The sequence below is a fragment of the Cherax quadricarinatus genome, chromosome 7 (assembly GCF_038502225.1).
Source record: "Cherax quadricarinatus isolate ZL_2023a chromosome 7, ASM3850222v1, whole genome shotgun sequence".
NCBI lineage: Eukaryota > Metazoa > Arthropoda > Malacostraca > Decapoda > Parastacidae > Cherax > Cherax quadricarinatus.
The window spans coordinates 38762077-38787274 of NC_091298.1; the positions used below are offsets into that span (position 1 = coordinate 38762077).

At 43.1% G+C, this 25198-nt stretch overlaps 1 protein-coding gene across 1 annotated transcript in view; it reads right to left on the reverse strand.

The window, feature by feature from the left end:
* LOC138852329 (protein turtle homolog B-like) overlaps positions 1-25198 on the reverse strand; it is a 269981-nt gene that overhangs the window by 124814 nt on the left and 119969 nt on the right. Inside the window, exon 7 of the mRNA XM_070082111.1 lies at positions 7870-8029. Within this exon, the coding sequence (XP_069938212.1) occupies positions 7870-8029 (160 nt within the window). The remainder of the gene's footprint in view (positions 1-7869; positions 8030-25198) is intronic.

The following is a 25198-nucleotide window of genomic DNA, read 5'->3' on the forward strand; positions in this document are numbered from 1 at the left end:
ATCAATCTAATAAAGTCACAAGGACGGAGACTGCTATATTGGAGCCAGTGGAAGAAGTGGAGAGGTGCAGCAGTTGAAGATATTATTACATGTAGCAGAGGCCAACTGCTAGAGTTGGTCAAGTTCATGCCTGATCTATTCCTCCGTTTGAATAAAAATGCCTGTTGAGCAGGTCAGCATCTCTCATGTGTTGCAAAAACACTTTATTGGTCAATATATGATAATATATAATTGATCAAATGACACATATACTTCCACTTTTAATAATGTGTACATGCTAACCACGGCTCTTCACTCAACCTCTACATACAATCAACAATCCTCCCACTGATTTACCCACCACACTAGTCCCTACATTTCAAGCAGCACTAACTGCTAACTACCGCTGTACAGCGCCATCTTAGAGAACCCAACTTTTCATCACGTTTGCCCTTCAGTCTTCTCAACGTCGTTCCTCCACACAGAAACTCACTCCTGCTATACCCTCATTTCTGACATCAACTTCCTTACAATTTTTCCTTTAACTCTTACAGCAATCCTGAGAGATGTTAATTCGCATGTAATAGTAACTCCAGCTCTTCTGGAAGGAAACTTTGATGATATGCTCAGTGAATATCGGACATCTCCCAGGTCAGGCTGACAAAATTTATTATTATATGAAAGGAATCCATCCTGTGTGTGATGGAATAAAACATTGCAAAATAGCTAAGGAGGAGCCTGTCTCTACTTATCACATGAAAAAAATGAAGTCTAGGAAAGGCCTAGGTAGCACTGTGCACAGAGCTTCACACATGCAAATAATCCCATGAATCTTGCAAAGATATATTGCAAAATTTACACTTATTTAAAGTAAATCAAATAAGGCGTTCTCAAATTATCATAAACGAAAATTTGTAAAAAAATAAAGTGAAATGTTATTGAGAATGGTCCGTAGAACAGGAATGGTCCGTAGAACAGGAATGGTCCGTAAAACAGGAATGGTCATGAAAACAGAAATGGTTCGTAAAACAAGAATGGTCCGTAAAACAGGAATGGTCCGTAAAACATTAATGGTCCGTAAAACAGGAATGGTCCTTAAAACAGGAATGGCTCTTTTCTTGAAGTCTCTTTTTCTCATTTATATTCTATATAAAGTTGTCTGCAAACCTGTGAAATTAAATTGGAACCTACATAACCCACAATTGTTACGAAAATTCTCCCTGTTAAGTTTGAAGCTTATAAGAAGAGCCATTCTCTAGTTATGCCACAGGAAACATCTAGCTTAACAAACTTGGCGATTTGAGATTTGAACAACTCAGAGTAACAGTGTTTTCATAAAGCCTATCAATGCTAAAAGTTTGAAGCCGATCAGAAAAGGCATTCTCCAGCAATTAATCCGATTCCAGTGATTAAAGTTTTTATTATTTCAATATAATTTCAAATTCGCGTTTGAATGTAACATAATTAATATTTTGAAATAAATTAGAAGAAGCTTTCATTATTAATTAAAAAATTATTTCACTATTTATTCAATTAACAAATTGAGAATCGTGGCAACCAGTTTGATAATAAACAAGATAGAGGTTCACTCTGGCTGAAGTTCGTGGAACTTATCGTTAAGGCATTACACCATTAATATTTTATTAATTTATTATATAAATATTTTTTCTCAAATTAATGTTAATAGGAGAACGTTCCTAAACAGTGAAAATTCCTTGTGCTTTGTGTGTGTGTGTGTGTGTGTGTGTGTGTGTGTGTGTGTGTGTGTGTGTGTGTGTGTGTGTGCGTGTGTGTGTGAGTGCGTGTGTGTGTGTGTGTGTGTGTGTGTGTGTGTGTGTGTGTGTGTGTACTCACCTAGTTGTACTCACCTAGTTGAGGTTGCGGGGGTCGAGTCCGAGCTCCTGGCCCCGCCTCTTCACTGATCGCTACTAGGTCACTCTCCCTGAGCCGTGAGCTTTATCATACCTCTGCTTAAAGCTATGTATGGATCCTGCCTCCACTACATCGCTTCCCAAACTATTCCACTTACTGACTACTCTGTGGCTGAAGAAATACTTCCTAACATCCCTGTGATTCATCTGTGTCTTCAGCTTCCAACTGTGTCCCCTTGTTACTGTGTCCAATCTCTGGAACATCCTGTCTTTGTCCACCTCGTCAATTCCTCTCAGTATTTTGTATGTCGTTATCATGTCCCCCCTATCTCTCCTGTCCTCCAGTGTCGTCAGGTTGATTTCCCTTAACCTCTCCTCGTAGGACATACCTCTTAGCTCTGGGACTAGTCTTGTTGCAAACCTTTGCACTTTCTCTAGTTTCTTTACGTGCTTGGCTAGGTGTGGGTTCCAAACTGGTGCCGCATACTCCAATATGTGTGTACTCACCTAATTGTACTCACCTAATTGTGGTTGCAGGGGTCGAGACTCAGCTCCTGGCCCCGCCTCTTCACTGATCGCTACTGGATCCTCTCTCTCTCTGCTTCCTGAGCTTTGTCATACCTCTTCTTAAAACTATGTATGGTTCCTGCCTCCACTACTTCACTTGCTAGGCTATTCCACTTGCTGACAACTCTATGACTGAAGAAATACTTCCTAACGTCCCTGTGACTCGTCTGAGTCTTCAGCTTCCAGTTGTGACCCCTTGTCCCTGTGTCCCCTCTCTGGAACATCCTATCTCTGTCCACCTTGTCTATTCCCCGCAGTATCTTGTATGTCGTTATCATGTCTCCCCTGACCCTTCTGTCCTCCAGTGTCGTCAGTCCGATTTCCCTTAACCTTTCCTCGTACGACATTCCCTTGAGCTCTGGGACTAGCCTTGTTGCAAACCTTTGTACTTTCTCTAACTTCTTGACGTGCTTGACCAGGTGTGGGTTCCAGACTGGTGCTGCATACTCCAGTATGGGCCTAACATACACAGTGTACAGTGTCTTGAACGATTCCTTATTAAGGTATCGGAACGCTATTCTCAGGTTTGCCAGGCGCCCGTATGCTGCAGCGGTTATTTGGTTGATGTGTGCCTCCGGTGATGTGCTCGGTGTTATGGTCACCCCAAGGTCTTTCTCCCTGAGTGAGGTCTGTAGTCTTTGTCCACCTAGCCTATACTCTGTCTGCGGTCTTCTTTGCCCCTCCCCAATCTTCATGACTTTGCATTTGGCTGGATTGAATTCGAGAAGCCAGTTACTGGACCACATGTCCAGCCTCTCCAGGTCTCTTTGCAGTCCTGCCTCATCCTCGTCCGATTTAATTCTTCTCATCAGCTTCACGTCATCTGCGAACAGATGTGTGTGTGTGTGTGTGTGTGTGTGTGTGTGTGTGTGTGTGTGTGTGTGTGTGTGTGTGTGTGTGTGCGTGTTTGTGTGTGTGTGCGTGTGTGTGCGTCTTGTTCCTACTGTAAAACATAACTAACCTCCTCTTGGTCACATTGAAGTTCTATTTTGGTAGTAAGGTTGGTAATAAAATAAGGTTGGTAATAAAATAAGAAATAGGGCATGTTTCTCAGAGATATATTGATTGAATGGGAAACGAACGTCGACGTTATTTGCTATACCATTAGTGTGGCGGAGCTGAAGAATCATCTGAACTGTTTTTACTGTTGAATGGTTAAAAATGGTTGGTTTCACAATATATCCTGAATGTGAATGAACACTAAAACTTCTGCCACATGACGATGGTTGTCATGTCCGTCTTGCAGCAGCAGCAGCAGCAGCAGCAGCAGCAGCAGCAGCAGCAGCAGCAGCAGCAGCAGCTGCAGCAGCAGCTGTTGCTGCTGCTGCTGCTGATGATGATGATGATGATGATGATGATGATGATGATGATGATGATGATGATGATGATGATGATGATGATGATGATGATGATGATGATGATGCTGGGGTTGAAAATAATATTTATGTCTGTCATTAATTTTGTAAAAATTAATGACTTTCTTCATTACACTGGCATCGCATCATAATTTCTCTAGAAAACTTTCAATGTTGTTAGGATGAAATTGCATTTGCAATGTGCAAATAAAGATATCTTTTCTAGTTAGGTATATTAAGACATTTGCATATCGCCAGAGTTGCCAAATTTAACCTCATTTTAATCAAAGATGATCATTTTAACAAAACGGAAGATTTATTTAATAATGCATATTCCAATGAACAAGTTAACCGCTACTTTAATTAGTCATATTTCGTTCGCTGTGCTCCGTGACAGTTTTCCCTTGTTGCATAACCGCAGCTTCCTTTGTCACAAAGCAAGCGACAGAAATAATGAAAATTGCAGCATAAATTACTTATGCCGTTAATATTTACTAATATATTAATTTCTTCAATAAAACGTGGCTAATAAGGACATATACAATCCAAACCTAATTTAAACTTTGGGAATATTTCATACAAAGATCTTGATGACACACAGATGTTACAGCCATATGAAAGTACATTACATATCTTCGACCTAAGATAACCCAATAAAGCTTATTTCTGATTAGAAGAGACATTTTAGTGTTATTTCACAGATACAACTTGATGAATAAAATTGGCACACCTAAACTTACACAATCTAAAAGTCAAGGTGACGTTTCTTGTGAGGAATACACATCCGCACTCAAGCCGACAAGAAGATGCATTTTCCAGAAATTAACACAATCCATTAAGGATTGACTACGTTCAGAACTGTTTTATTTTTGTCCGGGGAAAAACACTGAAACCGTAGGGATCATATAGCGCCTGTGAAAAGAGAGGCATTCAGATTTGATCTAAGGAAGGGAGTGCTAAGTCTATTTCCTTAAATCAAGAGCACCTCAGTAGCATCAGTTACCTAACTGAAGAAGCATTATCCCGGTATTAAATGCAAATAATAAAATATATTTTTTATCATACGTTGCATTTTCCTATCTGCAGCATATTTGTGTATTGAGATTATGAATTGAAAAATGGCACCTGCACACTTATTAATAATAGCCACCTTCTTATAAGTAGGATACAGGAATGTTGAATTTCTGAGGCCGATCAACAGAAGTTTTCTTAAGTTATAGCAAAGTAACTAGTCTGGGATATCGCTCAATCGTTTCTCGAACCCTTCCTTAGTTTTAGGTCAACTGGCTTGAAATTTTGGATTCAGTCGAATAAGTCACTCTCAAGTCATAGACGATGGTCTTGGAGGAAGTTAGCAGAAGACAGGAATATTATATATTATAATGTGGCGGCTGTGATAAAAAGTCATAAAATATTTAAAGGTTCAATAAACTTCTGAAAATTATAAACAGCTAAAAAAAAGTAAATTTTCACGCTTTCACTTTTATTTTCTTTAAATTTCTATACAATCCCGTAAGAAAAATCATTGATTTTGCGTCTTTGAAGAAATTCAGATTACATATAGTATTTTGTGAAGAGGCACATTCATAGCCCAAACTCTACACAAAAATACTTTCATCGCTTAGTATTTCAAGGTGACCTGAATAAGTATTCTCTGGATATTATGTGGAAAAAGGTATATTTATAAAACGAAAAAATAAAGCAAAATTTTCTTTAATAAAACCCACTCAAACAATCAAAAACTGTATTCTTCGGCAATTTATCTGATTCCAACTGTTCCAAGTTTTTAGAACTTACTGGGAATCTTCTTTCTCATGGAATACATCAGCATTAATATTATGAAGGAAATTATCTGAGCTGGTCCTGCCAAATGTGGACCAGTTCGTCTGCTGCAATCTTTATTCTTGTGTTTTTATATTCTTAAACTTTGTTTTCTAACAGTCGTGGGGCACTTAGGCCGCCCATGACAACTCACATTCTCGCTCTCCAAAACTGATCTTCAGAGGAAAGACGTGCTCTGGGTCTGGAAAGGCACCATTTTCACCCACTCTGATTATACTGAGCATCACCCACGACAATCAATCAACTAATCAACCTATTGCGATTTTGAGGTGTAACACCGACAAGTGAGGTTAAAGACTAACAGAACTGAAGCTTTATTTCACCCAGTTTTATTTCACCCACGAATGGGCTTTCACAATTATATGCATATGAAAAATCCCACACATGGGATGGGTGAAGTGTTTTATCAATAAAAGACTATACTGCTATTAGTGTTTCAACATCAAGAGGCCAACTGTTTGCTAGAAGCGGCATGCTGGCCTATAAGGAGAATTGAAATTTTGGTCGAAGCTGCACTCTTCGGGCATTGTTCTTTATATACATCTTAGATTCAGTGTCAAATATGAAATTGACTGGTTGACGTTTAGCCTACAGCATTTGCAACTGAATTTTTTCTAATATGTCTGTATTAATGAGTAGCGCAGCACAGTGTTTTATGTACTATATATATGTACTCAGCTGTATTTATAAACATTAACTAACTTTCTCTTTTTTTCAGATACTCTTACTACTTATACACTTTACTACTGAGATGGCTACAATGTCAACGAGGAAAGCAACAGAACATGCATTGTTTGGCCATGCCAGTGTTCTTCCAATGAACAAATTTCCGTCCAAAGGCCATATGTTAAGGAACTGCTGGCGATATAAATGCGATGAAGGAAAGTTTACTGATGTTTCAGTGATTATCAAGATAGCAGCTTAGGTTATCTGGTCCATTATTTCATCTGTCAGCTTCATGGAAATGAGCTGCCATTCCGGGCTGTTTTCTACCACTATGACGGTAAGCCAAGTGGTCCTGAACATTGGAGAGGTCCCATTGGCAAACAAATCAAGGATCCTCTGTCTGAGCTGCCAGTTGTTGCTTTCCAGCCAGTCACTTTTACTGATTCCCTTGTATTGAGTGACAAGGCGGCAGAGGGTCTGTCCTGGGACCAAAAATACTTGTATAAGAATTGCAAAGGAGTGATCACAGGTGTGATTGATGATGACTTGGCTGCTCTTGAACCAGGTCCACCGTGTGTGTCAAGGTGGAATACTCTATGGAGTAAGATCCTTAGGCTGTATGTGGCAACATCAAGACCCAGTCAGGAGCTGAAAAGAGTAATCATTATGATTTTAAAGTTCAGTGCTCCAACGTGGTTCCACATCAAACTGCACCGTTATGTCAGACATAGTCCAAAGTATGTCTTCCAGTCACTGCAGTTTATGAGACATCTGAACAGTGACGAAAAGAAGATAGTAAAGAAGATTGTCCAAAGAAATTCCTACTTTGCTCACACAGATTAGCTGCTTCTTGGTATATGCGCTGATGACGACATGACTGTGAGGGATACAGTTGTCTCAATGATAAAAAAAAAAGTTAGAGAAGAGAATCAGCAGACAGAAGAAAGTACCGAGAGCTCTGATGAGGATGGCGAAGATTCTGCTGATGCTTTTGACGAGCACTGATGATGAGGATGACAGTGAAGATGAAGGGAATGACAAAGTGGTTCCTATTGTCAACTCAAGAAAAGTAATGATTCTCAAACTAAAGTGGCAAGCAAAGAACAATCATTCCATGATTAACTGGAAGACTGAACTCAAAACTGAGCCTCCTTTAATTGCTTCTCTATCAGCTCACCAGGTTCTGAAAATTATTGAGACTCCACTGGAGGTGCCCAAGTGGCCGAACAACGCTCAAGCTGCTGAGAGAGTGATAAAATTGATGACTGAAGCTTGCACTGAGGTGACTGGATAGAAGGCAAGAGATGGATATATCAGGCAAAGAATATTTTCCAGGAAAGTGATGCCCAAGTTCCGCACCAAGAAAGACTTCACTTATAACTTGTAATAGCTTAAAATTAAATAGTTGATGAAAGAGAGAGAGAGAGAGAGAGAGAGAGAGAGAGAGAGAGAGAGAGAGAGAGAGAGAGAGAGAGAGAGAGACAGAGACAGAGACAGACAGACAGACAGACACAGAGACAGAGACAGAGACAGAGACAAACAAAAAGACAGACAGATGTACAGACAGATACAAGAGATGGAACACTCACACTTAACTTTCAGAAGGATGGGGTTAGAGTGGCCGTCACCCTCTATATTGGAGGCGATACAGTAGTAGTTGCCAGAAGCCGTTCTGGCCACCTTCTGTAGTACCAGACTCTGGTTGCTGATGATAATGCCGGCCGTCACGTTGTGCTGCAGCTCTTGGCCCTGTAAGGACAACACCCACTGTATAAGTGTAGGGACACCAGCCGCAGTGACAGTGAATGGGGACACCAATCACCGTGTACATGTGTAGGGACACCACATACATTGGTCTTGTGTAGGAACTGCAGCTACAGTGTTAGTGTTTAGTGACACCAGTTACATTGTTACTGTGTTGGATTGCAATTACAGCGTTAATAGAAACACAAGCCATAATCTTAGTCTTCGTGATAGCACTAACCAATTTCTCTGTTAGAATGTGGAAGCACCAGCCAAATTATGAATGTGTGGCGACACTAGCCTCAGCACTATTGTGGGGAAATACCAACTACAGAGTTATTGTTCAAGAATAATAGCCACAGTGTTTGTGTGGGTGAATACTAACCCAGAGAAACTCACTAGCAACATCAGCCAAAATATTAATTTGCAGAAAATATAAACAGTTTTTTTATATTTTATTTAAAACATGACATTACAAAAATATAATGTATAAAACTCATGTAGGGCTATAAAATTAACACAATCCTACCTACAGCTAACATTACACACCACACTTACAATTCCTTGTGGGTACAACCCCTCCCCCTCTCTGTTCCCTCATCCTATCACTTAACCCAAACCTGTTGGAGCTACTCAACAGAATTACACAATATGGACATCACTTTTATATATACATCCATCGAAATGGTACGTAATCTGTACCCTAAGAGACATCCATTTTCTTCCCACATTAATGATGTAATCGACTACAGACCATGCAATTCATTGCACTGAACATATTACACAGACATATTACCCCCCCCCCCCGTGGTTATCCAACCACCCCACTATTTACAACCTAACATACTACAAACAATGGATGTTACCTAATCTAATGCCACACAGCAATGATCAAAACATTAATTTATGTAATTGTCCTAATGCTTCAGTTACATAACAATATGTATCACACAACAATGGTGGTATAGAAAAGTCACAAAGACATACAAAATTACTACAAAGCCATAGGTATAAACTTAGTCTCAAAAACCCATCACATGTAAACTTCTACACATTTAAACATGCAATTCCAAACGTTAAAAAACAATAACACAGCTTCAACTATGACATTCAAGCTCTATACAGCTTATATGTACATAATATAGTGCTATTGACAACAGTACAATACAACATAAAATATAACCATGACATAAGTAACATAAAGACTGTGCCTAGCACGCACCTAACCACAAAAACCTATAAATAACACCACTGTTGCCCCACTTTATTTACACTATCTGACGTACATTAAACTCTTTACTCTCAAAACAAAACTGAAAATTGCAGATCACCAGTGACGAACAATAATGCACAGACAATAATACAAACATATCACAGCATATCTCTGGACACCGTGCATGATCACAGCATCAACACTATGCAGTGCAAGGCACCTAGAAAACAAGTTGGAGCAAATACATGCAATTATTAGAGTAAAACTCCAAATTACAATGTCATTACCGTAAATCAATATTACTAAACATAATATATATAATAGAGCAGTAGATTATCAAAACAATTGGCGTTAATCCTATTGGAGAAAACATATCACACCTCTTAATGTGTCACACTCAAAACTCACCTCAATATCCTTTCCATACACAATTCCACACACACAACCCCCTCCCCCCGGAGAAGGCCAGCCCGTTCATGCCCCTGACCGCTTATAAAGTCCATAAATTCCTCAAAAGAAAGTCCCTATAGCCCTCCGAGAAATCCCTCTCCCACCTCCTACCATATATTTCCCTGTTGCGACACTGTTCTATAAAAGAATGCTGCTATGGCCATCCTGCGTTCCTCCTCCCCTTTCTCTCTCATTGCCCATGATATAAACACGAAATCAAGCCACTGCCCTTTGAACCTTTACCCCTACCCCACCTACATCTAAACTGAGCGCTCTCAAAACCGACAACCCTTTCCCCCCCCACATACCGGATTACTTTCCCTAACCATTTCCGCACAACCCCTAGGCTTTCGCAGAAATAAACTACATGAAAAGCTGATTTATCTACCCCACAAACCTGACACTCCCTACCCTCCCTTATTCGCCTATTTCGTAAAACAACCCCAGACGGCAATATTCCGTGAAGAAACCTATACATTACCTCCCTCAAGCGCGGCCGAATGCGAAACCCTTTTAATCGACCCCAAATGTCTTCCCATGCGTACATCCGGTACACTCCTTCCATTGCCACTGCCACCCTAGGCCATAACTTCCTCTCCATGGACCCTACCCGCATGTTGCTCGGATCTCTGACCATCATCAATAGACGCAACAACTCCATACCATCTCTCAAATCCCGTCCCTTCCACCATCTCCGAATATCTCCCTGCAGCACCCCCAACCCTCTACTCCCCTCCCCCCGAACCCTTAGAAACCCATGTTTCACATATACACACTTCAACCTTCTTTCCAAGTGAATTAACCCCAGCCCTCCCAAGGCCACCAGAAGTGTTACCACCTCCCTTTTCAACCAATGGCATCCCGAACCCCAGATAAAACGGAAAACTCTGCTCAACAATCTCCGGACATCCCCATACACCAAAGGGTACAAAGCTGCCCCATGCCATATTTTGCTGTACAAAAGCACATTGACCACAATGACCCTCAGGTGTAGCGTAAGGTGTGTCGGCCACAATCCTGCCAATCTTCCCAATACTCTATCTACCACACCCTTTGAATTAACCTCCCTCGCCATTTGAGCATTACCCATATACACAATTCCACAAATTTTCACCCGGTCCACGACACACCACCTCACCCCCTCCACCCCCGCCCTCCCACCCATCCCATTCACCCAATATCATGAGCTTTGATTTATGCACATTCACTGCCATACCTGTTGCCATCCCAAAAACATCTATAACTCTCTCCAGACCCTCCAATCCCTCCCTCCAACTCACTAGGACAGTTGTGTCATCAACATAACCTATGTTACTAGGACTCCCATCTCGTATGTCCTCCCTTACCCCCTCCCCTATGCACCTTACCACTGCCCTATAAAATGGATTCTGTAAAAATGCAAATAATATTTGTGACAACGGGCATCCCTGCCTCAATCCCCTGCCCATTTTCACATGCAACCCCACCCTCCCATTAATCTGTACACATATCCCGGCTCCCTGATATAAAGTACATGCCCAATTTACAGTGTCCTCCCCAAACCCCTGCCGCTCCATGATTCTCCACAGAGCCTCCCTCTCGACACTGTCATACGCCATTCTCCAATCCAATGCCAATACCCCTAATTTCCCCTCTCGCAAACCCTCAATAAACCTTCTAATAACCCCATGCCCCTCATACATTGATCTCCCCGGAATCCCATATTGACCCCTCACTATTACCTTTCCAATGACTTTCTTTATATGATTTCCCAAAATTTTTGCAAAAAGTTTGTAGTCTGCGCACATGAGTGATATCATCCGGTAATCTCTCACTGTGCACTGACTTTCACCCTTTGGCACCAAAACTACTAGCGATGTCACCTGCAAAGGTCTCAACACACCCCTCTCTTTTATGATATTAAATAATTGCACCAAAAAGTCTTTTAATACTCCCCAATGCTGTATGTAAAACTCTGCAGGCAGCCCATCTATTCCCAGTGCCTTACCCCTGCTCATACCCATTAAAGCCATCCACACCTCTTCCTCCACAATAGGCCCCTGTAACTGTTCCCTGTCGTCCCTGTCCAGCACACACTGCACCCATCCCCATGTCTCTCTTAAAGCCCCCTCTCTCACACCCACACTCCTCATATGCACACTAAGCCAAGCATCAACGTACCCTCCCATCCCCTCTGTTGTCACCAAATGTTGTCCCTCCCTATATCCCTCGATGTCCTCAAGAACCCTCAAACCCACCATTTCCATTGCAATGCACCAGCGCCCCTGCCCTTGCAGGACACATGCCGATGGTCTATCACCCCACATGACCTCCTCCAACCCCCCTAAAACCCTTGCCGCATCAAACCTCTCGTTTTGCACATCCATTAGGCGTTCCTTCACTCCCTCTATGTCAGCCACTGGGGCTCCCACCCCCTTTTCCTTTCTCATAATACTCCCTTAACTGCCCCTCAAGATACCTAATAAGCCCATAAGCCAACCGATTCTCATGCCGTCCCTGTCGTACATAAAACTCTCTAATCCTCGTCTTCGCCGTCACATCCTACCATCTCAACACATCCTCATTGACTTCCATCCCCTCCCATAAGCCTTTCCACCATTGTGCAAATAGGACCCTCCCCTCAACATCTTGAAACAACCAAACATTTAATTTCCAATAACTCTTATACCTGTTCGGCCATCCCTCCCATCCCAAATCCACCAAAACACCTCTATGATCAGAAAAAAACACATCCAAAACCCTTACACTCTGCACCACTGCTTTCCTTGTCACGTATATCCTGTCCAGCTGTGCAGCATACCCCTGCCTCACAAAGGTGTGCTCCACCTCCCATGCTGCCCCCCCTTCCACATCCACCAACTCCACCCCTGTTAACAGGTCCCTCAGAACGCCAGAACAATATCCTGCTCCCCTAGGTTCCACATCCCTGCTGCGTATGACGCAATTCCAGTCCCCTCCCATCACAGCTAATGCTGGAAGCTATCTTAAGTGATACTCCAACACTTCACGTACGAACTCATTCTTCACTCGACTGTCCCCCTCCGCCGGACCATAAACACACACAAAAGACATCTTATCCCTTCTCCATGTCCCATTCACTCTTGTAACCCTCCCATCCCCCCCTCCTCACAATGATGTACAGTAAACGGGCTAGCCTCCCTCACCAAAATAGCCACTCCTCCTTTCAATCTCGTTGAGTGTGCCGCATATACAGTATACCCCTCAATCATCAACATACAACCCAGCTTGTGGTTGTGCTCTTGCAAAAACACTACATCTACACCATGCCTAATGAGAAGCTCATGAAACCATACACACTTCCTATAATTTCTCAGACCATTGATATTTATAGAGAGACTCTTGAATTTGTCAATGGAGGTTTTCCTTTACGTACTACAACACCTTTATCCCCTTTCCCCTTTATATGCCCTTGATCTTCAATCACCATTCTGTGATCTGCTTTCACATGCCCCTTGCCCCTGGACCCCCCAGGTCCATGCTCAACCACATCAGCCCAAACCTTTTTGCCAGAACGCTGTGCTGGAGTGAGCACATTGTCCAAATCCGAGGGCTGCTCTCTTCCTTGACACTCGAGCCTTTCTCCCCGCCTCCTCCCAAAAGCCATCCTCGTGCACTTCCGCCACCACAGTGCCAATTTGCAACCCAGCCTCAACCTGGGTCTCGGACATGCCCCCCCTCTCACCACCTGGAACCCCAGCAGTATCCAGGGCACCCACAAGCCCCTCAACTGTGACCTCTCCTGGGGTCTCTAACAGGTCATGGAGGACTGAATCAATGGTAGCCTCCACGGCCCTGTCCTCACCAAGCGACACCACATCTCTGGTCTCCGGTGCCTGCCCGGCAGCGCATGACTCTCTCGGAAGAGTTACACACTCTTCCTCCCTCAAGGCAGCCTCCTCGACCTCCACATTCCAAGCCTTGTTCAAGGAAATCGACTCAGGTCGTGCCAAATTCAATGTCGCAAGGTCCTCCGATGCCTCCTCATGTTGCTCATCCGCCTGTGTACCCTGTCGTTGAACACACTGCACAGCGATGTGATCATAGGCACTGCATAAGCGACAGGTACGTCGTTGCCCCACGTAGGTCACCATTACTTGAGTCCTGAAGTCTTCTAGGTAAACATAGGAAGGAATGGGATGCCTCAATGTCATTTTCAAGGAAAAACTTTCTTCAGGCATCCCAGCATATGATCCTTCCACTTTCCCCCAATGTTGCCATATGAACAGTCCCAAACTTCTCAAAGACGGCACGTAGGTCTGCCTCATCAGCCTCAAAAAGTACATTCCTGATCTTCACCCACGTATAATGGCGGGACACATGTAGCCTTACCGTCACAGCAGGATTCACTGGTACACGAAGATCTTGGAATCTGGCGACTATGTCTTCGTATACACTTGCATTGCGAAATTTTACAAAAATTCTCTATGCCCCGTTCAAAGCTACACCATACAGCTCTTCGTTGGTAATGCCGTATGTGTCCCTGATGATGGCAGGTAATAAAAATTGAGCTGAGTGGGCATGCACAGCCCCACGCACCACTTCTATGCCGACAGTGTTTACCCTTCTTCTTGCCTGCTGCGCCATTTTGTGAAAACCAAGTTGTCACCGGCTGACAGCAGAGGGCAAGCTCAGCTCACGTCCGCTCGTCCCAGAGGTTGAACGACGAATGAAATATAAACAGTTACTGTATTTGAGTCCGAAACACCATCTCCAGTGTTTGGTGTGTGGAGACACCAACAAGTGTTAGTGTGTGGGGACACCAACAAGTGTTAGTGTGTGGGGACACCAACAAGTGTTAGTGTGTGGGGACACCAACAAGTGTTAGTGTGCGGGGACACCAACAAGTGTTAGTGTGCGGGGACACCAACAAGTGTTAGTGTGTGGGGACACCAACAAGTGTTAGTGTGTGGGGACACCAACAAGTGTTAGTGTGTGGGGACACTAACAAGTGTTAGTGTGTGGGGACACCAACAAGTGTTAGTGTGTGGGGACACCAACAAGTGTTAGTGTGTGGGGACACCAACAAGTGTTAGTGTGTGGGGACACCAACAAGTGTTAGTGTGTGGGGACACCAACAAGTGTTAGTGTGTGGGGACACCAACAAGTGTTAGTGTGTGGGGACACCAACAAGTGTTAGTGTGTGGGGACACCAACAAGTGTTAGTGTGTGGGGACACCAACAAGTGTTAGTGTGTGGGGACACCAACAAGTGTTAGTGTGTGGGGACACCAACAAGTGTTAGCGTGTGGGGACACTGTTATGCAGGGTTCTGCATGACATTGTAATGCACATATAGCGGAGAAGTGTGCCATAATAGTATGAATGTTATAATTGTAAAGCATAATTTTATAATTTGTAATATGAATTTAGGGGTACTGTAAAGTACTCTAGCTGTAATTATAAAGAAATCCTGCTAGGTATTTATTTTCTAACTGTGTTTGGGTACGTGGGGTAAGCGTGGCTTGGGGGAATCACGTGGAGTCAGCATGGTGTGGAGGCTGGCGTCGGAGATGCTGTGTATTTAAGGTAAGTTTGTAGTTGTGTACTCCTTTTGTTTAGCTAACTCAAGCCATAGGCTCTTCTATGGCTTACCTGTATGCCCACCTAGGCTCTGACATGTTCAGAGTGCTGTGGGACGGGTGAGGAAATAAGAAATGGGGTTGGTATTGGAGTCGAGTCGGCCTGGTGCTGACTAGGCAGAGTGCTATGGTTACTGGACTGCCAACCAGCTGTTTCTTGTGTACCTTCATTTGGGCGTTTAGGATGAAGGTGTTTCTAGAGTGTGTATAAAGTGCTATGTTGAATAAATAGATCTTCTTATGACCAGAGCTTTGGTAAGATGGGTAAGACAGAAGGATGGGTAAGGATAGAAATATTGGAAAAGGGTGGGAGGGGGAAGAGAGGTAGGATATAAAAGGTAAGTGGCCCAACCACTTTGGTGTAATTTAAAAAGTGTATGTGGAATAATAAAATATTCTTGTAGGGGTATAATACTAACCCATCAGAGTCACATAGATATAACAGATATATAAGTACATGACTGATTTGGTAGTAAATATACAAGTTGCATTTTTTTTTAATAAATAAATATATTTTCCTAACTAGGATTTTTGCCTAACCCTTTGTTAACCAACCCATTGAAGTAACAAATACTGGTTTAGCGCTTTCTGTTTTGACTGGGATACCCCTGGGTGGCCTGTTTATTCTTGAGATGTGTGTAACTTTTACCTATGCCTTTAGACAAGGCTCTAGCCCCCAGGTATCCCACTTTTCTGCGTAACAGACACCAACAAGTGTTAGTGTGTGGGGACACCAACAAGTGTTAGTGTGTGGGGACACCAACAAGTATTTTTTTTTTTATATTTTATTTAAAACAATACGATACATGAAATAAATAAAAAAATATGATATCAGTTCTTCCACAGAAATTCATAATTCCTTTGTTAGAATAGATTGAAAATTCAACTGTGCGTGTACACAAACTGTCCCCCTCCCCCATGTTATTATATCCCGAGCCTAAGTTATACGATGTTACGCAAGATTTTACATATATCTACCGAATTCATACCATTTACATTATTATATTATGTGCAAAGAACTCTCAGACCTACCATATGCATTAGTGTCTCATTTTTCATGTATTTATATTTTCCAAACGCTCATAGTAGATAAACAGGCACATATATAACAAGAAATCAGTCACAACTTTAAGTAATTATTCCATCACCCAATTTACTGTATCTCAGCAATGTTACATCATAACAGCACAGCGCTGTCCATCATTTACGTTACCAACTCACCCACGCCTGTGAGTGAATAAAGCAGATTCCAAAACCAAACACAGTACCACTCAGTATGCTTGCACTCTTGCCTGCTTATACAAATAAACCCCTTTTCTGACCTGTAAAGTGTGCACAATACGCGTCTCACAATTATGACACTGATATATTATACACATACTAAAGTATGCATACACATGTGATTACTCATTTGCCTTTACGTCCAACACAGCTCCATTCACAACTCGCACTGATGCCCTTAGCATTCAATCTAAGCATACGTTGTGTTACATCCAGACAGATCCGTGCTCACTCTAACCACCCCGCGGGGTTTAGTGTGCTCCCTCTTATTCAAATTCAAATTCAAAGTTTATTCTCTATAAGGATTACAATGCTGAGTTTACAGAAATTTGGTTATTGTTTGGTTTACATGTAGTAAAATTGTGATTACAGAGTGTACCACTAGAACGCTTAGCATGGCTAGGCATTTCGGGCATACTTAGTTTTATTCTTAATTGTAAAATATTACAAATTATGAGGTAAGTTGGTATTATGGCTAAGTGACTAAATACTAGTTTGTGAGTTTAGCAATGTGAATGCTTTTGTTTTGGCACAGTATATAGTTTCAGTATTGGAGTATCACAGGATTCATTATTTTAAGACTGAGATTAATATTTCTGTTTATGGTCAAATGAGTGAGCGAGTGTAAGTGTGAACCACCAGGTGGTATTCGTGTAGTTAGTTGACGGGGTGTATCAGGGAGATAAGATGTTTTCTAATGGTAGTTTTGAAGGTGATGAATGTGTCTGCAGTTCTAGAGTTCTCAGGTAGGGTATTCCAGATTTTAGCTTACGTACCATACACCAAAAGATATAGGCGTTAATTCGTCGGTCATTCACAATTGGCACACTTTACATATTCAATGTAGAAAGCACTTTAAAAAACATTACCTACATGACACTAATATGTAAACTACAAATACATCTTCGTAACATTCACCTTAGCAGGTGCTACACTTGCCATATATGATAAGCTATTGCCACGCTACAGACATTTGTAATATGTATATACTAATCCAAAACAATTTTTAGAGGTCAATTCATATGTTGTCCTGTTTACACAAAGGAAAAAGAGAAAAAAAAATATATTAACAATGAAGCACCTTGTAAGCATCTTATGACTAATACGCCACACCCTGTCACCCACTTCTTGGGTCTGATCATACATGCCCTCACACACATTTGTAATGTTTGCGCATACATCAAAGTATATTCCCGCATAACTATACACTTATTACGTACACACTCACACACCTGCATATGTATGTCAACGTTTGTGTCCATCACTATCCTTATTATAGCAAGGAATAACACATTAATATAATACAATGGTGTCTTGTAAGCACTGAACTATTCTTCACCTCACACACTCTTCCTTCATATTATCCAGTATTCATGCATACTCCACATTTACTTACCCAATCACCACCACACACTACTGGAAGGGAGGCTAGCCCATTGCATCCCATTGACCTACAAATTCCATAAGTCACGCAGCCGAAAATCCCGGTAACTCTCTGTAAACTGTGTGTTCCATCTCCTTCCATATACTTCCCTATTGTGACACTTAGTTCTGTAAAAAGTAGCTGCTAGTACTTTCATCCTTTGACCCTCACCTACTTCTCTCATTGCCCATGAAGTGTACACTAAATCAGTCACTATATATGCCACCGTATTTTTAACCTGCACTCCCACCCCATCAATGTCTGAACTTAACACTCTCAATGCCTGCAACCCCCCCCCCCCCCAATAAAACGAATAACCCGCCCTAACCATTCCCTGACCCTCCCTATGCGTTCACAAAAATACACTACGTGAGAAATGGATTCTAATTCACCACACGCACGACATTCCCCTCCTTCCCTGAGTTTGCGATTAAATAAGACAGTCCCCGACTGCAAAATCCCTTGTAAAAATTGAATTCTCTGCTCAGACGTTGTGCTGAGCGTTTGTCAGTTGCTTCTGCTCAGTCTCGACACCTGGTGGAGGAGCTTTTGATACATCAACAACAATGGCGACTGGTTTTCGCCGGAGAGTTAATACTGTTTGTATTGAACTAATATGGGGCACAATCACCAGCGCATCTATTAATGTGTTAGTGCCAGCGATCGTTCGTGATATATATGGCATCCAGCATGAATCCCTGTGTGGCGTCGCTTTGAATGGACTTTCCCGGATTTTCGTCAAGTTTTGTGATACTCAGACCTATGAGCAGATTGTCAACCAATACCAGGATCTAAGCAAGTTACCCCAGCAGTCACTGTTAAGTTGCATGACGTTTCACGATACTGTACGTGGGTACATGTGCGAAACGTGCCTTTTGAGGCCAATGAAGACGACAATTGTGACACTTTTGAACATTATGGGAAGATCCACCAGGTTACAATGGGTCGGTGGTCTGATGGCCTCTATGCTGGTCTTCAAGAGGGGTCCTTCACTTTGAAAATGTCCCTACACCAGCCAATTCCTTTGTATGCAAACCTGGAGGATTTTCGTTCCCAGGTGTACGTTACGTATTCTGGACAGAGACAAACTTGCCGCCTCTGCTGCGCTTTGGATCACATTGCTACACAATGTGTTCAGCGCCAGCCGCCCTCGCTACGTGGTCGTTATCCGGACGGTGAGGTTCCCCGTCAGACTCCGGAAGACGAAGTAGTCGAGGACTTGCCGCGCCTGACATCATGGAGTGCCGAGGTTGATCGGGCCATGCTCATAGAGTCATCTTGTGTGACTCTACCTGGGACTGTCTCCCATGATGAGGTGGAATAAGTGAGAAGTGAGATCCCTCTAGCAAGAGAGGTAGATGACATAGAGGCTAATATTGTATCTACATTGAGCGACCTTTTAGCGTTGCATGAGTATGATTCTGTGCTGTGTGTGCCTTTGTTGAAGTGTTCAGGTGAGGAGAGAGTACGTTTGGATGATGTTGATCAGTTAGTTAATGTGCGAGATGTGGAGGGTCCGAGAGTTCATACTGTTGAGGTAGACATTCACAAGGAGAACACCTCAGGTAATGACATAGCTGAGGATGCTGTTTCTAGGAAGCGTGCAGCTACCCCGCCCGACTCTGACGACTTGACCCCTGGACAACGTTCAGGGAAGAAGACGTGGTCGGAAATCAAGGGTGGGGGGGTCGCACAGGTCCAGGACAGCAGGTAATATAACGGAGAATGCCAAAGGTATGGGTGGTGCCTTAGGTGCTTGCCAACGCAAAGAGAAAAAGGGTGTGGTGGCCCCTAGAGGAAAGCCACCTTTGGCAAAGTTAGGTGTGTAACTATTAATGTTAATGGTTTGAAAAATCTCAGAAAGTGTTTGCAGGTACGTGAGTTGTTGAATTGCTTTGCAGTGGATGTGTGTTTTTTGCAAGAACATAATCATAAAGTAGGAAGTTTGGTTGAGATAGATGATTATGATGTTTATATGACTCACTCGAGACGTCTGAAAGGTGGAGTGGCTGTGTTGATAAAAGCGACCAGCCCGTTTGTGGTGAAACATTAGGAGGAAGGGGGGGAGGGTCGGGTGGTGCGAGCCATGGGAGATTGGGGTAATAGAAGGGTTGGTTTCATAGGAGGATATGGGCCAGCCGAACATGATGTTAATATTAAAAATACTTTTGTTAGGGATGTTCTAGTGTACTATTTGAGGTTCCTGCCAGACATTACAGTGGTCGGTGGTGACTGGAACTGTGTGGTGTGCCGTAAAGACATTGAGCCGAGGGGGGCAGGTTTTTGTTTGCTTATTTTGGGTGATTTGTTGTCTGGGCTAGGGTTGGTGGATGTAAGTGGAAGACGAGATTTGGGGATTGAGCATACTTTCGTGCGTATGGGCTATGCGGCGTGCTTAGGTAGGGTGTATGTGTCTCGGCGGGTGGTCGTAATCAATGTGTGCATGTTAAACGTCTATTTCTCTGACCATTGCAGAGTTCTTGTGGAGCTTGACTGGGGGGTCTCCCGAACAGTTTTAAGGGTTATTGGAAGTTAAATACATGACTGCTACAAAGTGCAGATGATAGGACACTATTCACGGACTTATGGGCGTCTATGGGAATAGACTCCTGGGAAGGATAGGATTTAGTGTGACAATGGGATGAGGTTGTGAAGCCTCGAATTAAGGATTTTTATATGCATCGGGGTAAGGAGGCCTCTCGCTTGCGGTATGGTTTTCTGAGGTACCTGTAGGGTTCTTTATGGCATTGTTATGCGCAGGGAGAGGCGTCTGGAATTTACCCAGTGGACGAGATTGACAATCTTAAGGAACAAATCCAGGTACAGAAAAATAAGGTTTTTGATGGGGCACGTATTTCGAGTGGGGTGGAGGAGGCTGTGTGGGGTGATAAGCCATTTACTTGTGTCTTACATAGTCAGGCACAAAGGCGAAAGGCGACTGAAATTGTGAGTTTAGTGGTGCAGGATGAAGTTGATGGGTATAGTGAGGGACAGGTCTTAACAACAACTGAAGGAATAAGTTTTTATGTCGATACATGGTGTAAGCTCCAAATGCAAAGTAAAGAAGTGAGTGAGAATGCGATACACGAATTGGGGCGGGGTGTACGATGCAAGTTGAATGATCATGATCGCTTTCTCATGGGCGGGCCTATAACTGAGGCGGAGGTGTGGGAGGCGTTGCAGGGAACGAGCAAGGGTAAGGCGCCAGGCATTGACGGCATCCTGTGTGAATTTTATATCCAACATTGGGAGGTAATACGGACTTGACTTTTATGGTTCGTTTACTCAATGCAATGAAGGAGGGGGGGGTTAGGTTTGTCTCAGTGTACGGTGGTTTTGGTGTTAGAAAATGTGACGTACCCATAGCGATTAAGAATTATCGACCCATATAGTTAATGTGTAGTGACTATAAATTATATGCAAAAATTTTAATGAATAGGCTTAAGAAAGTGTTTGATAAGGTAATCCATAAGGGTCAGTTTGGCGTGCCGGGTAGGTCGATGTATGATGGTCATGGAAATATCAGAGAGTTTGTCGAGGAATGCAGAACGAGGGGCGGGGGTGGTGTTTTGGCTTTAGACTGGCAAGCTGCTTTTGATAGTGTGGAAAGGGAGGTGATGTGGAAGATCATGAGATGGCAGGGTTTTGGAAATGAGGTCGTCATGTGGGCCCATTCTTTGTACAATGGTGCTGGTTTTAAAGCACAAATTAATGGGAAGTTAGGTGTCTTTGTCCACTTGAACAAGAGCATTCGACAGGGATGCCCCATGTCTCAAATGCTTTTTGCTTGTATGCAGGACCCTTTTTACTGGGCTGTTTGTGGGCAGAGAGTAGATTCGTCGTGGGGTTCGAGTAGTGGTCGACCGGCCCTTGTAGGTTATGTAGATGATACTACTGTGCTATTACGTACGAGGGAGCAATTGGGTTTTGTTGGAAGACTTGTTGATGCATTTGGTAAGGCTACAGGGATGTGTGTTAATAGAGAAAAATCGAAGATTATGGAGTTGGGAGAGTGGGTGGGAGAAAGGGTGGGTGCAGAGAAGTGGACAGTGGTTGATCGTATCACTATATGTGGTATTCAGCATATGCGAGAGGTTGATCAGACGAGGGCATGTAATTCGGGGAGGGTGGTACATAGTGTTTTGCGGTGTTTAAATAGTCTATGACCGCGACATTTAACCCTGCACCAGAGGGCGGTGGTCATTAATGTTCTGCTTTATAGTAAATTATGGCATGTTGCTGCGCTGTATCCTCTGTTGCAGGGGGACATCAAACGTCTTTTGCACAGAGTTTATAGATTTTTGTGGGGCTTGGGGTGCGATTGGCTCACAAGAGCGGTGGTAGAGACGCCAATGCATCAGGGAGGGTTAGGTCTCATTCCTCTAGGGGCTCGTGTCATAGCATGTTACGTGAAGCGTTGTTTTCTCCGACTGGGTGGGATGCAAGGTTGGTTAACTGAAATGCATTGTGACCTGCGCAGGTGGTGGGGAGGGAGGGATTTAATCAGGTGCGAGGAGATGCTCCGCGTGTTATTGCCCATGCGGGACGTGCGGAGTATTAAATTCTGTACTTTGGAAAGGGCGGGTATGGAGAGAGTCGTGGTGCGAGTTGAAGGAATGTACCCCATGTACGCGTGGAGTGATATATGGAGGTGGGTCCAACAGTTGCGTCTCCTTCCTCAAGTACGGGAAGTGGTTTTTAAATTTTTGCACGGAATCCTGCCGTCCGAGGTGGTGTTGTATAATCGGCGTTTGGAGGAGGACCAGGGTTGTTCGGCGTGTGGGGCGGAATCCGCTTTTCACGTTGTGTATTTCTGTGAAGCTTTAGGTATGGTACATGAGTGGTTCAGTAGGGTTTTGCGAATATTGGGGAGGGGGGATGTTTGTCGGCGCTCAGAGCGTTGAGTTTTGATGTAGGTGGGGTTGACATGTGTGTACAACGTGGGTGTCGTACGTCGTGGCCGATTATATTTGTGTCATGGGCTATGAGGCACTTTAAAGGTAATGGTAGAATTCGGGTTTTACCGGGAACGATTCATAGGACAAAGTGTCGAAATAGGTTGGTACATGAGGGGAGATGGGAGAAAGACTTCCCGTCTGAATATAAAGCCTTGGAGTTAAGAGATTTGAGATAATTTGTGTGCGTTCAGTGGGTAATCTAACGGGCTGATCAGCTGCGACTAATTGTGTATAATAGTTATGTGAATGTTTTGTTATCCCTGTGTTTATATACATCTCCTATGTGATGGTGACGCCGCTATATCTGTTAAAACTTTGTATGTACAGAAGTTAAAAGGTCTTCCGTCATTTTTCTCTCGATACAAGTCATTGATGTATATTGTATAGATGTGCCTTTGGTCATAACAACAACAAATGCAGTATACAAGGGCAAATTTGTAGCATTTGCTCTGGCCAACATTCCTATCGTGATTGTACCAATAAAAATTCACCTAAATGTGTCCTCTGTAATGGAAATCATCATGCTGTTTCTGCTATTTGTCCTGAAAGAAAAAAGGAAATGCAGAAAATTCTTGACGCCAAGAAACTATCCACATCTAAGAAGACCACTCCTCAGGCACCGCCAACCATGTCCCAAACTTCCTTCCCAGCTCTGCCTGGATCAAGTGGGACTCCTCAGGTCTCTACCAATGGTTCCAATGTTTGGAATTCTGCCCCTCTTGGAGAGCCCCAATCTAACCCTCACTTACAACAGACACAACAACAAGGTTCAGTCGCATCTCATGTGTCTCAGGTATCCACAGATGGGGATATAATGAGAGCACAACTAATGTACTTGGTGGCCAAAGACACAGCTGGTGGTGATATTCAACTCTGCTCTCGTGTTTTGAATGATATGTTAAAGGCTAATGGGATCACTCCCATCATTATCCCTGAAAATGTGAAGGCCATTATGACCCAGCCTTCTCATAACAAGAAGTATGTACCATACTCTACATCTAATAATAAGCCTAAGTCATCCCTGGCCCAGGGATCGCCCTCCTCGCAAACCCAGGTTGTCAACTCTTCTCAACCCGAAAAGTCAACACCTGAACATAACAATGCCCCAGAAAGTGGTGCCTACTCTCCCGCTATTGTAGCTGAACCTGTTGAACAGGAACTTTCCCAAGGTAACTCACCTTGCCTATCTAATATTCACTTGGAGCCTACACAGTCTCCCATTAACTCTCACAAGCCTCTGATTCCTGAAACTGAGTATAGCATACCTCAGTTTCATGATGATGACTCTAACGACTCTAACGATTCTATTGATTCTAATGAGTCTGTTAATATTACTGCCTCTAGTGAAGATGAAGATGAAGATTGAGACACTTATGCAGCATATGGGAATCTTTATTCAGGAAACGTTTCGCCACACAGTGGCTTCATCAGTCCAATACAAGGAGGAAGGCGTAAGGAGAGGAGGAGAATGAGGTAATCAGTCCCTCAACCTGGAGTCGATGTGTTCAGTCCATCAATCTTGTAGAATGTACAGCATAGGGCCGTAGACGTGGCTTATATACTGTAGTGAGGTGACGTGAAGCAGATGGAGGCGGGGTCATAGTGGTACCATCCACTAGTCGAAGTAGGTCTTCGTCCAAAGGTTGAACAAGTGTTGAAGAATTCTTTGTAACAAGACCCCATGATGCTGCCGTGTCTGACAGTTGTGATGAATGGTTTGAAAAACCGACAAGTTGAAGATTGAGACACTTATGCAGCATATGGGAATCTTTATTCAGGAAACGTTTCGCCACACAGTGGCTTCATCAGTCCAATACAAGGAGGAAGGCGTAAGGAGAGGAGGAGAATGAGGTAATCAGTCCCTCAACCTGGAGTCGATGTGTTCAGTTCAGTTCAGATGAAGATGATGGCATTGTTAATACACAAGCTTCCACGCAAAAGTTTCCTTCTCCTATTGAAGAGTCCAGCAAGGATAGTACAGATACAACACATAACATTACTTGCAGGCGTTCAGAACGCAGTGTACGAGCGAAGAATAAGCAATAATGGGGATTACAATTTTCCAACTTAATGTTCAACATTTCTTCAATAACCGTTACCTTCTTGAGGTTGAACTACATAACTACAATCCCGATGTTATACTTTTGAACGAGACAGCTGCAAGAGTTGATCAACATATTAAATTACGTGGATACTGTACTGTTGAGAAATCGAGAGGACAGTTTAGTGGTGTAGCCATCTTGGTTAAATT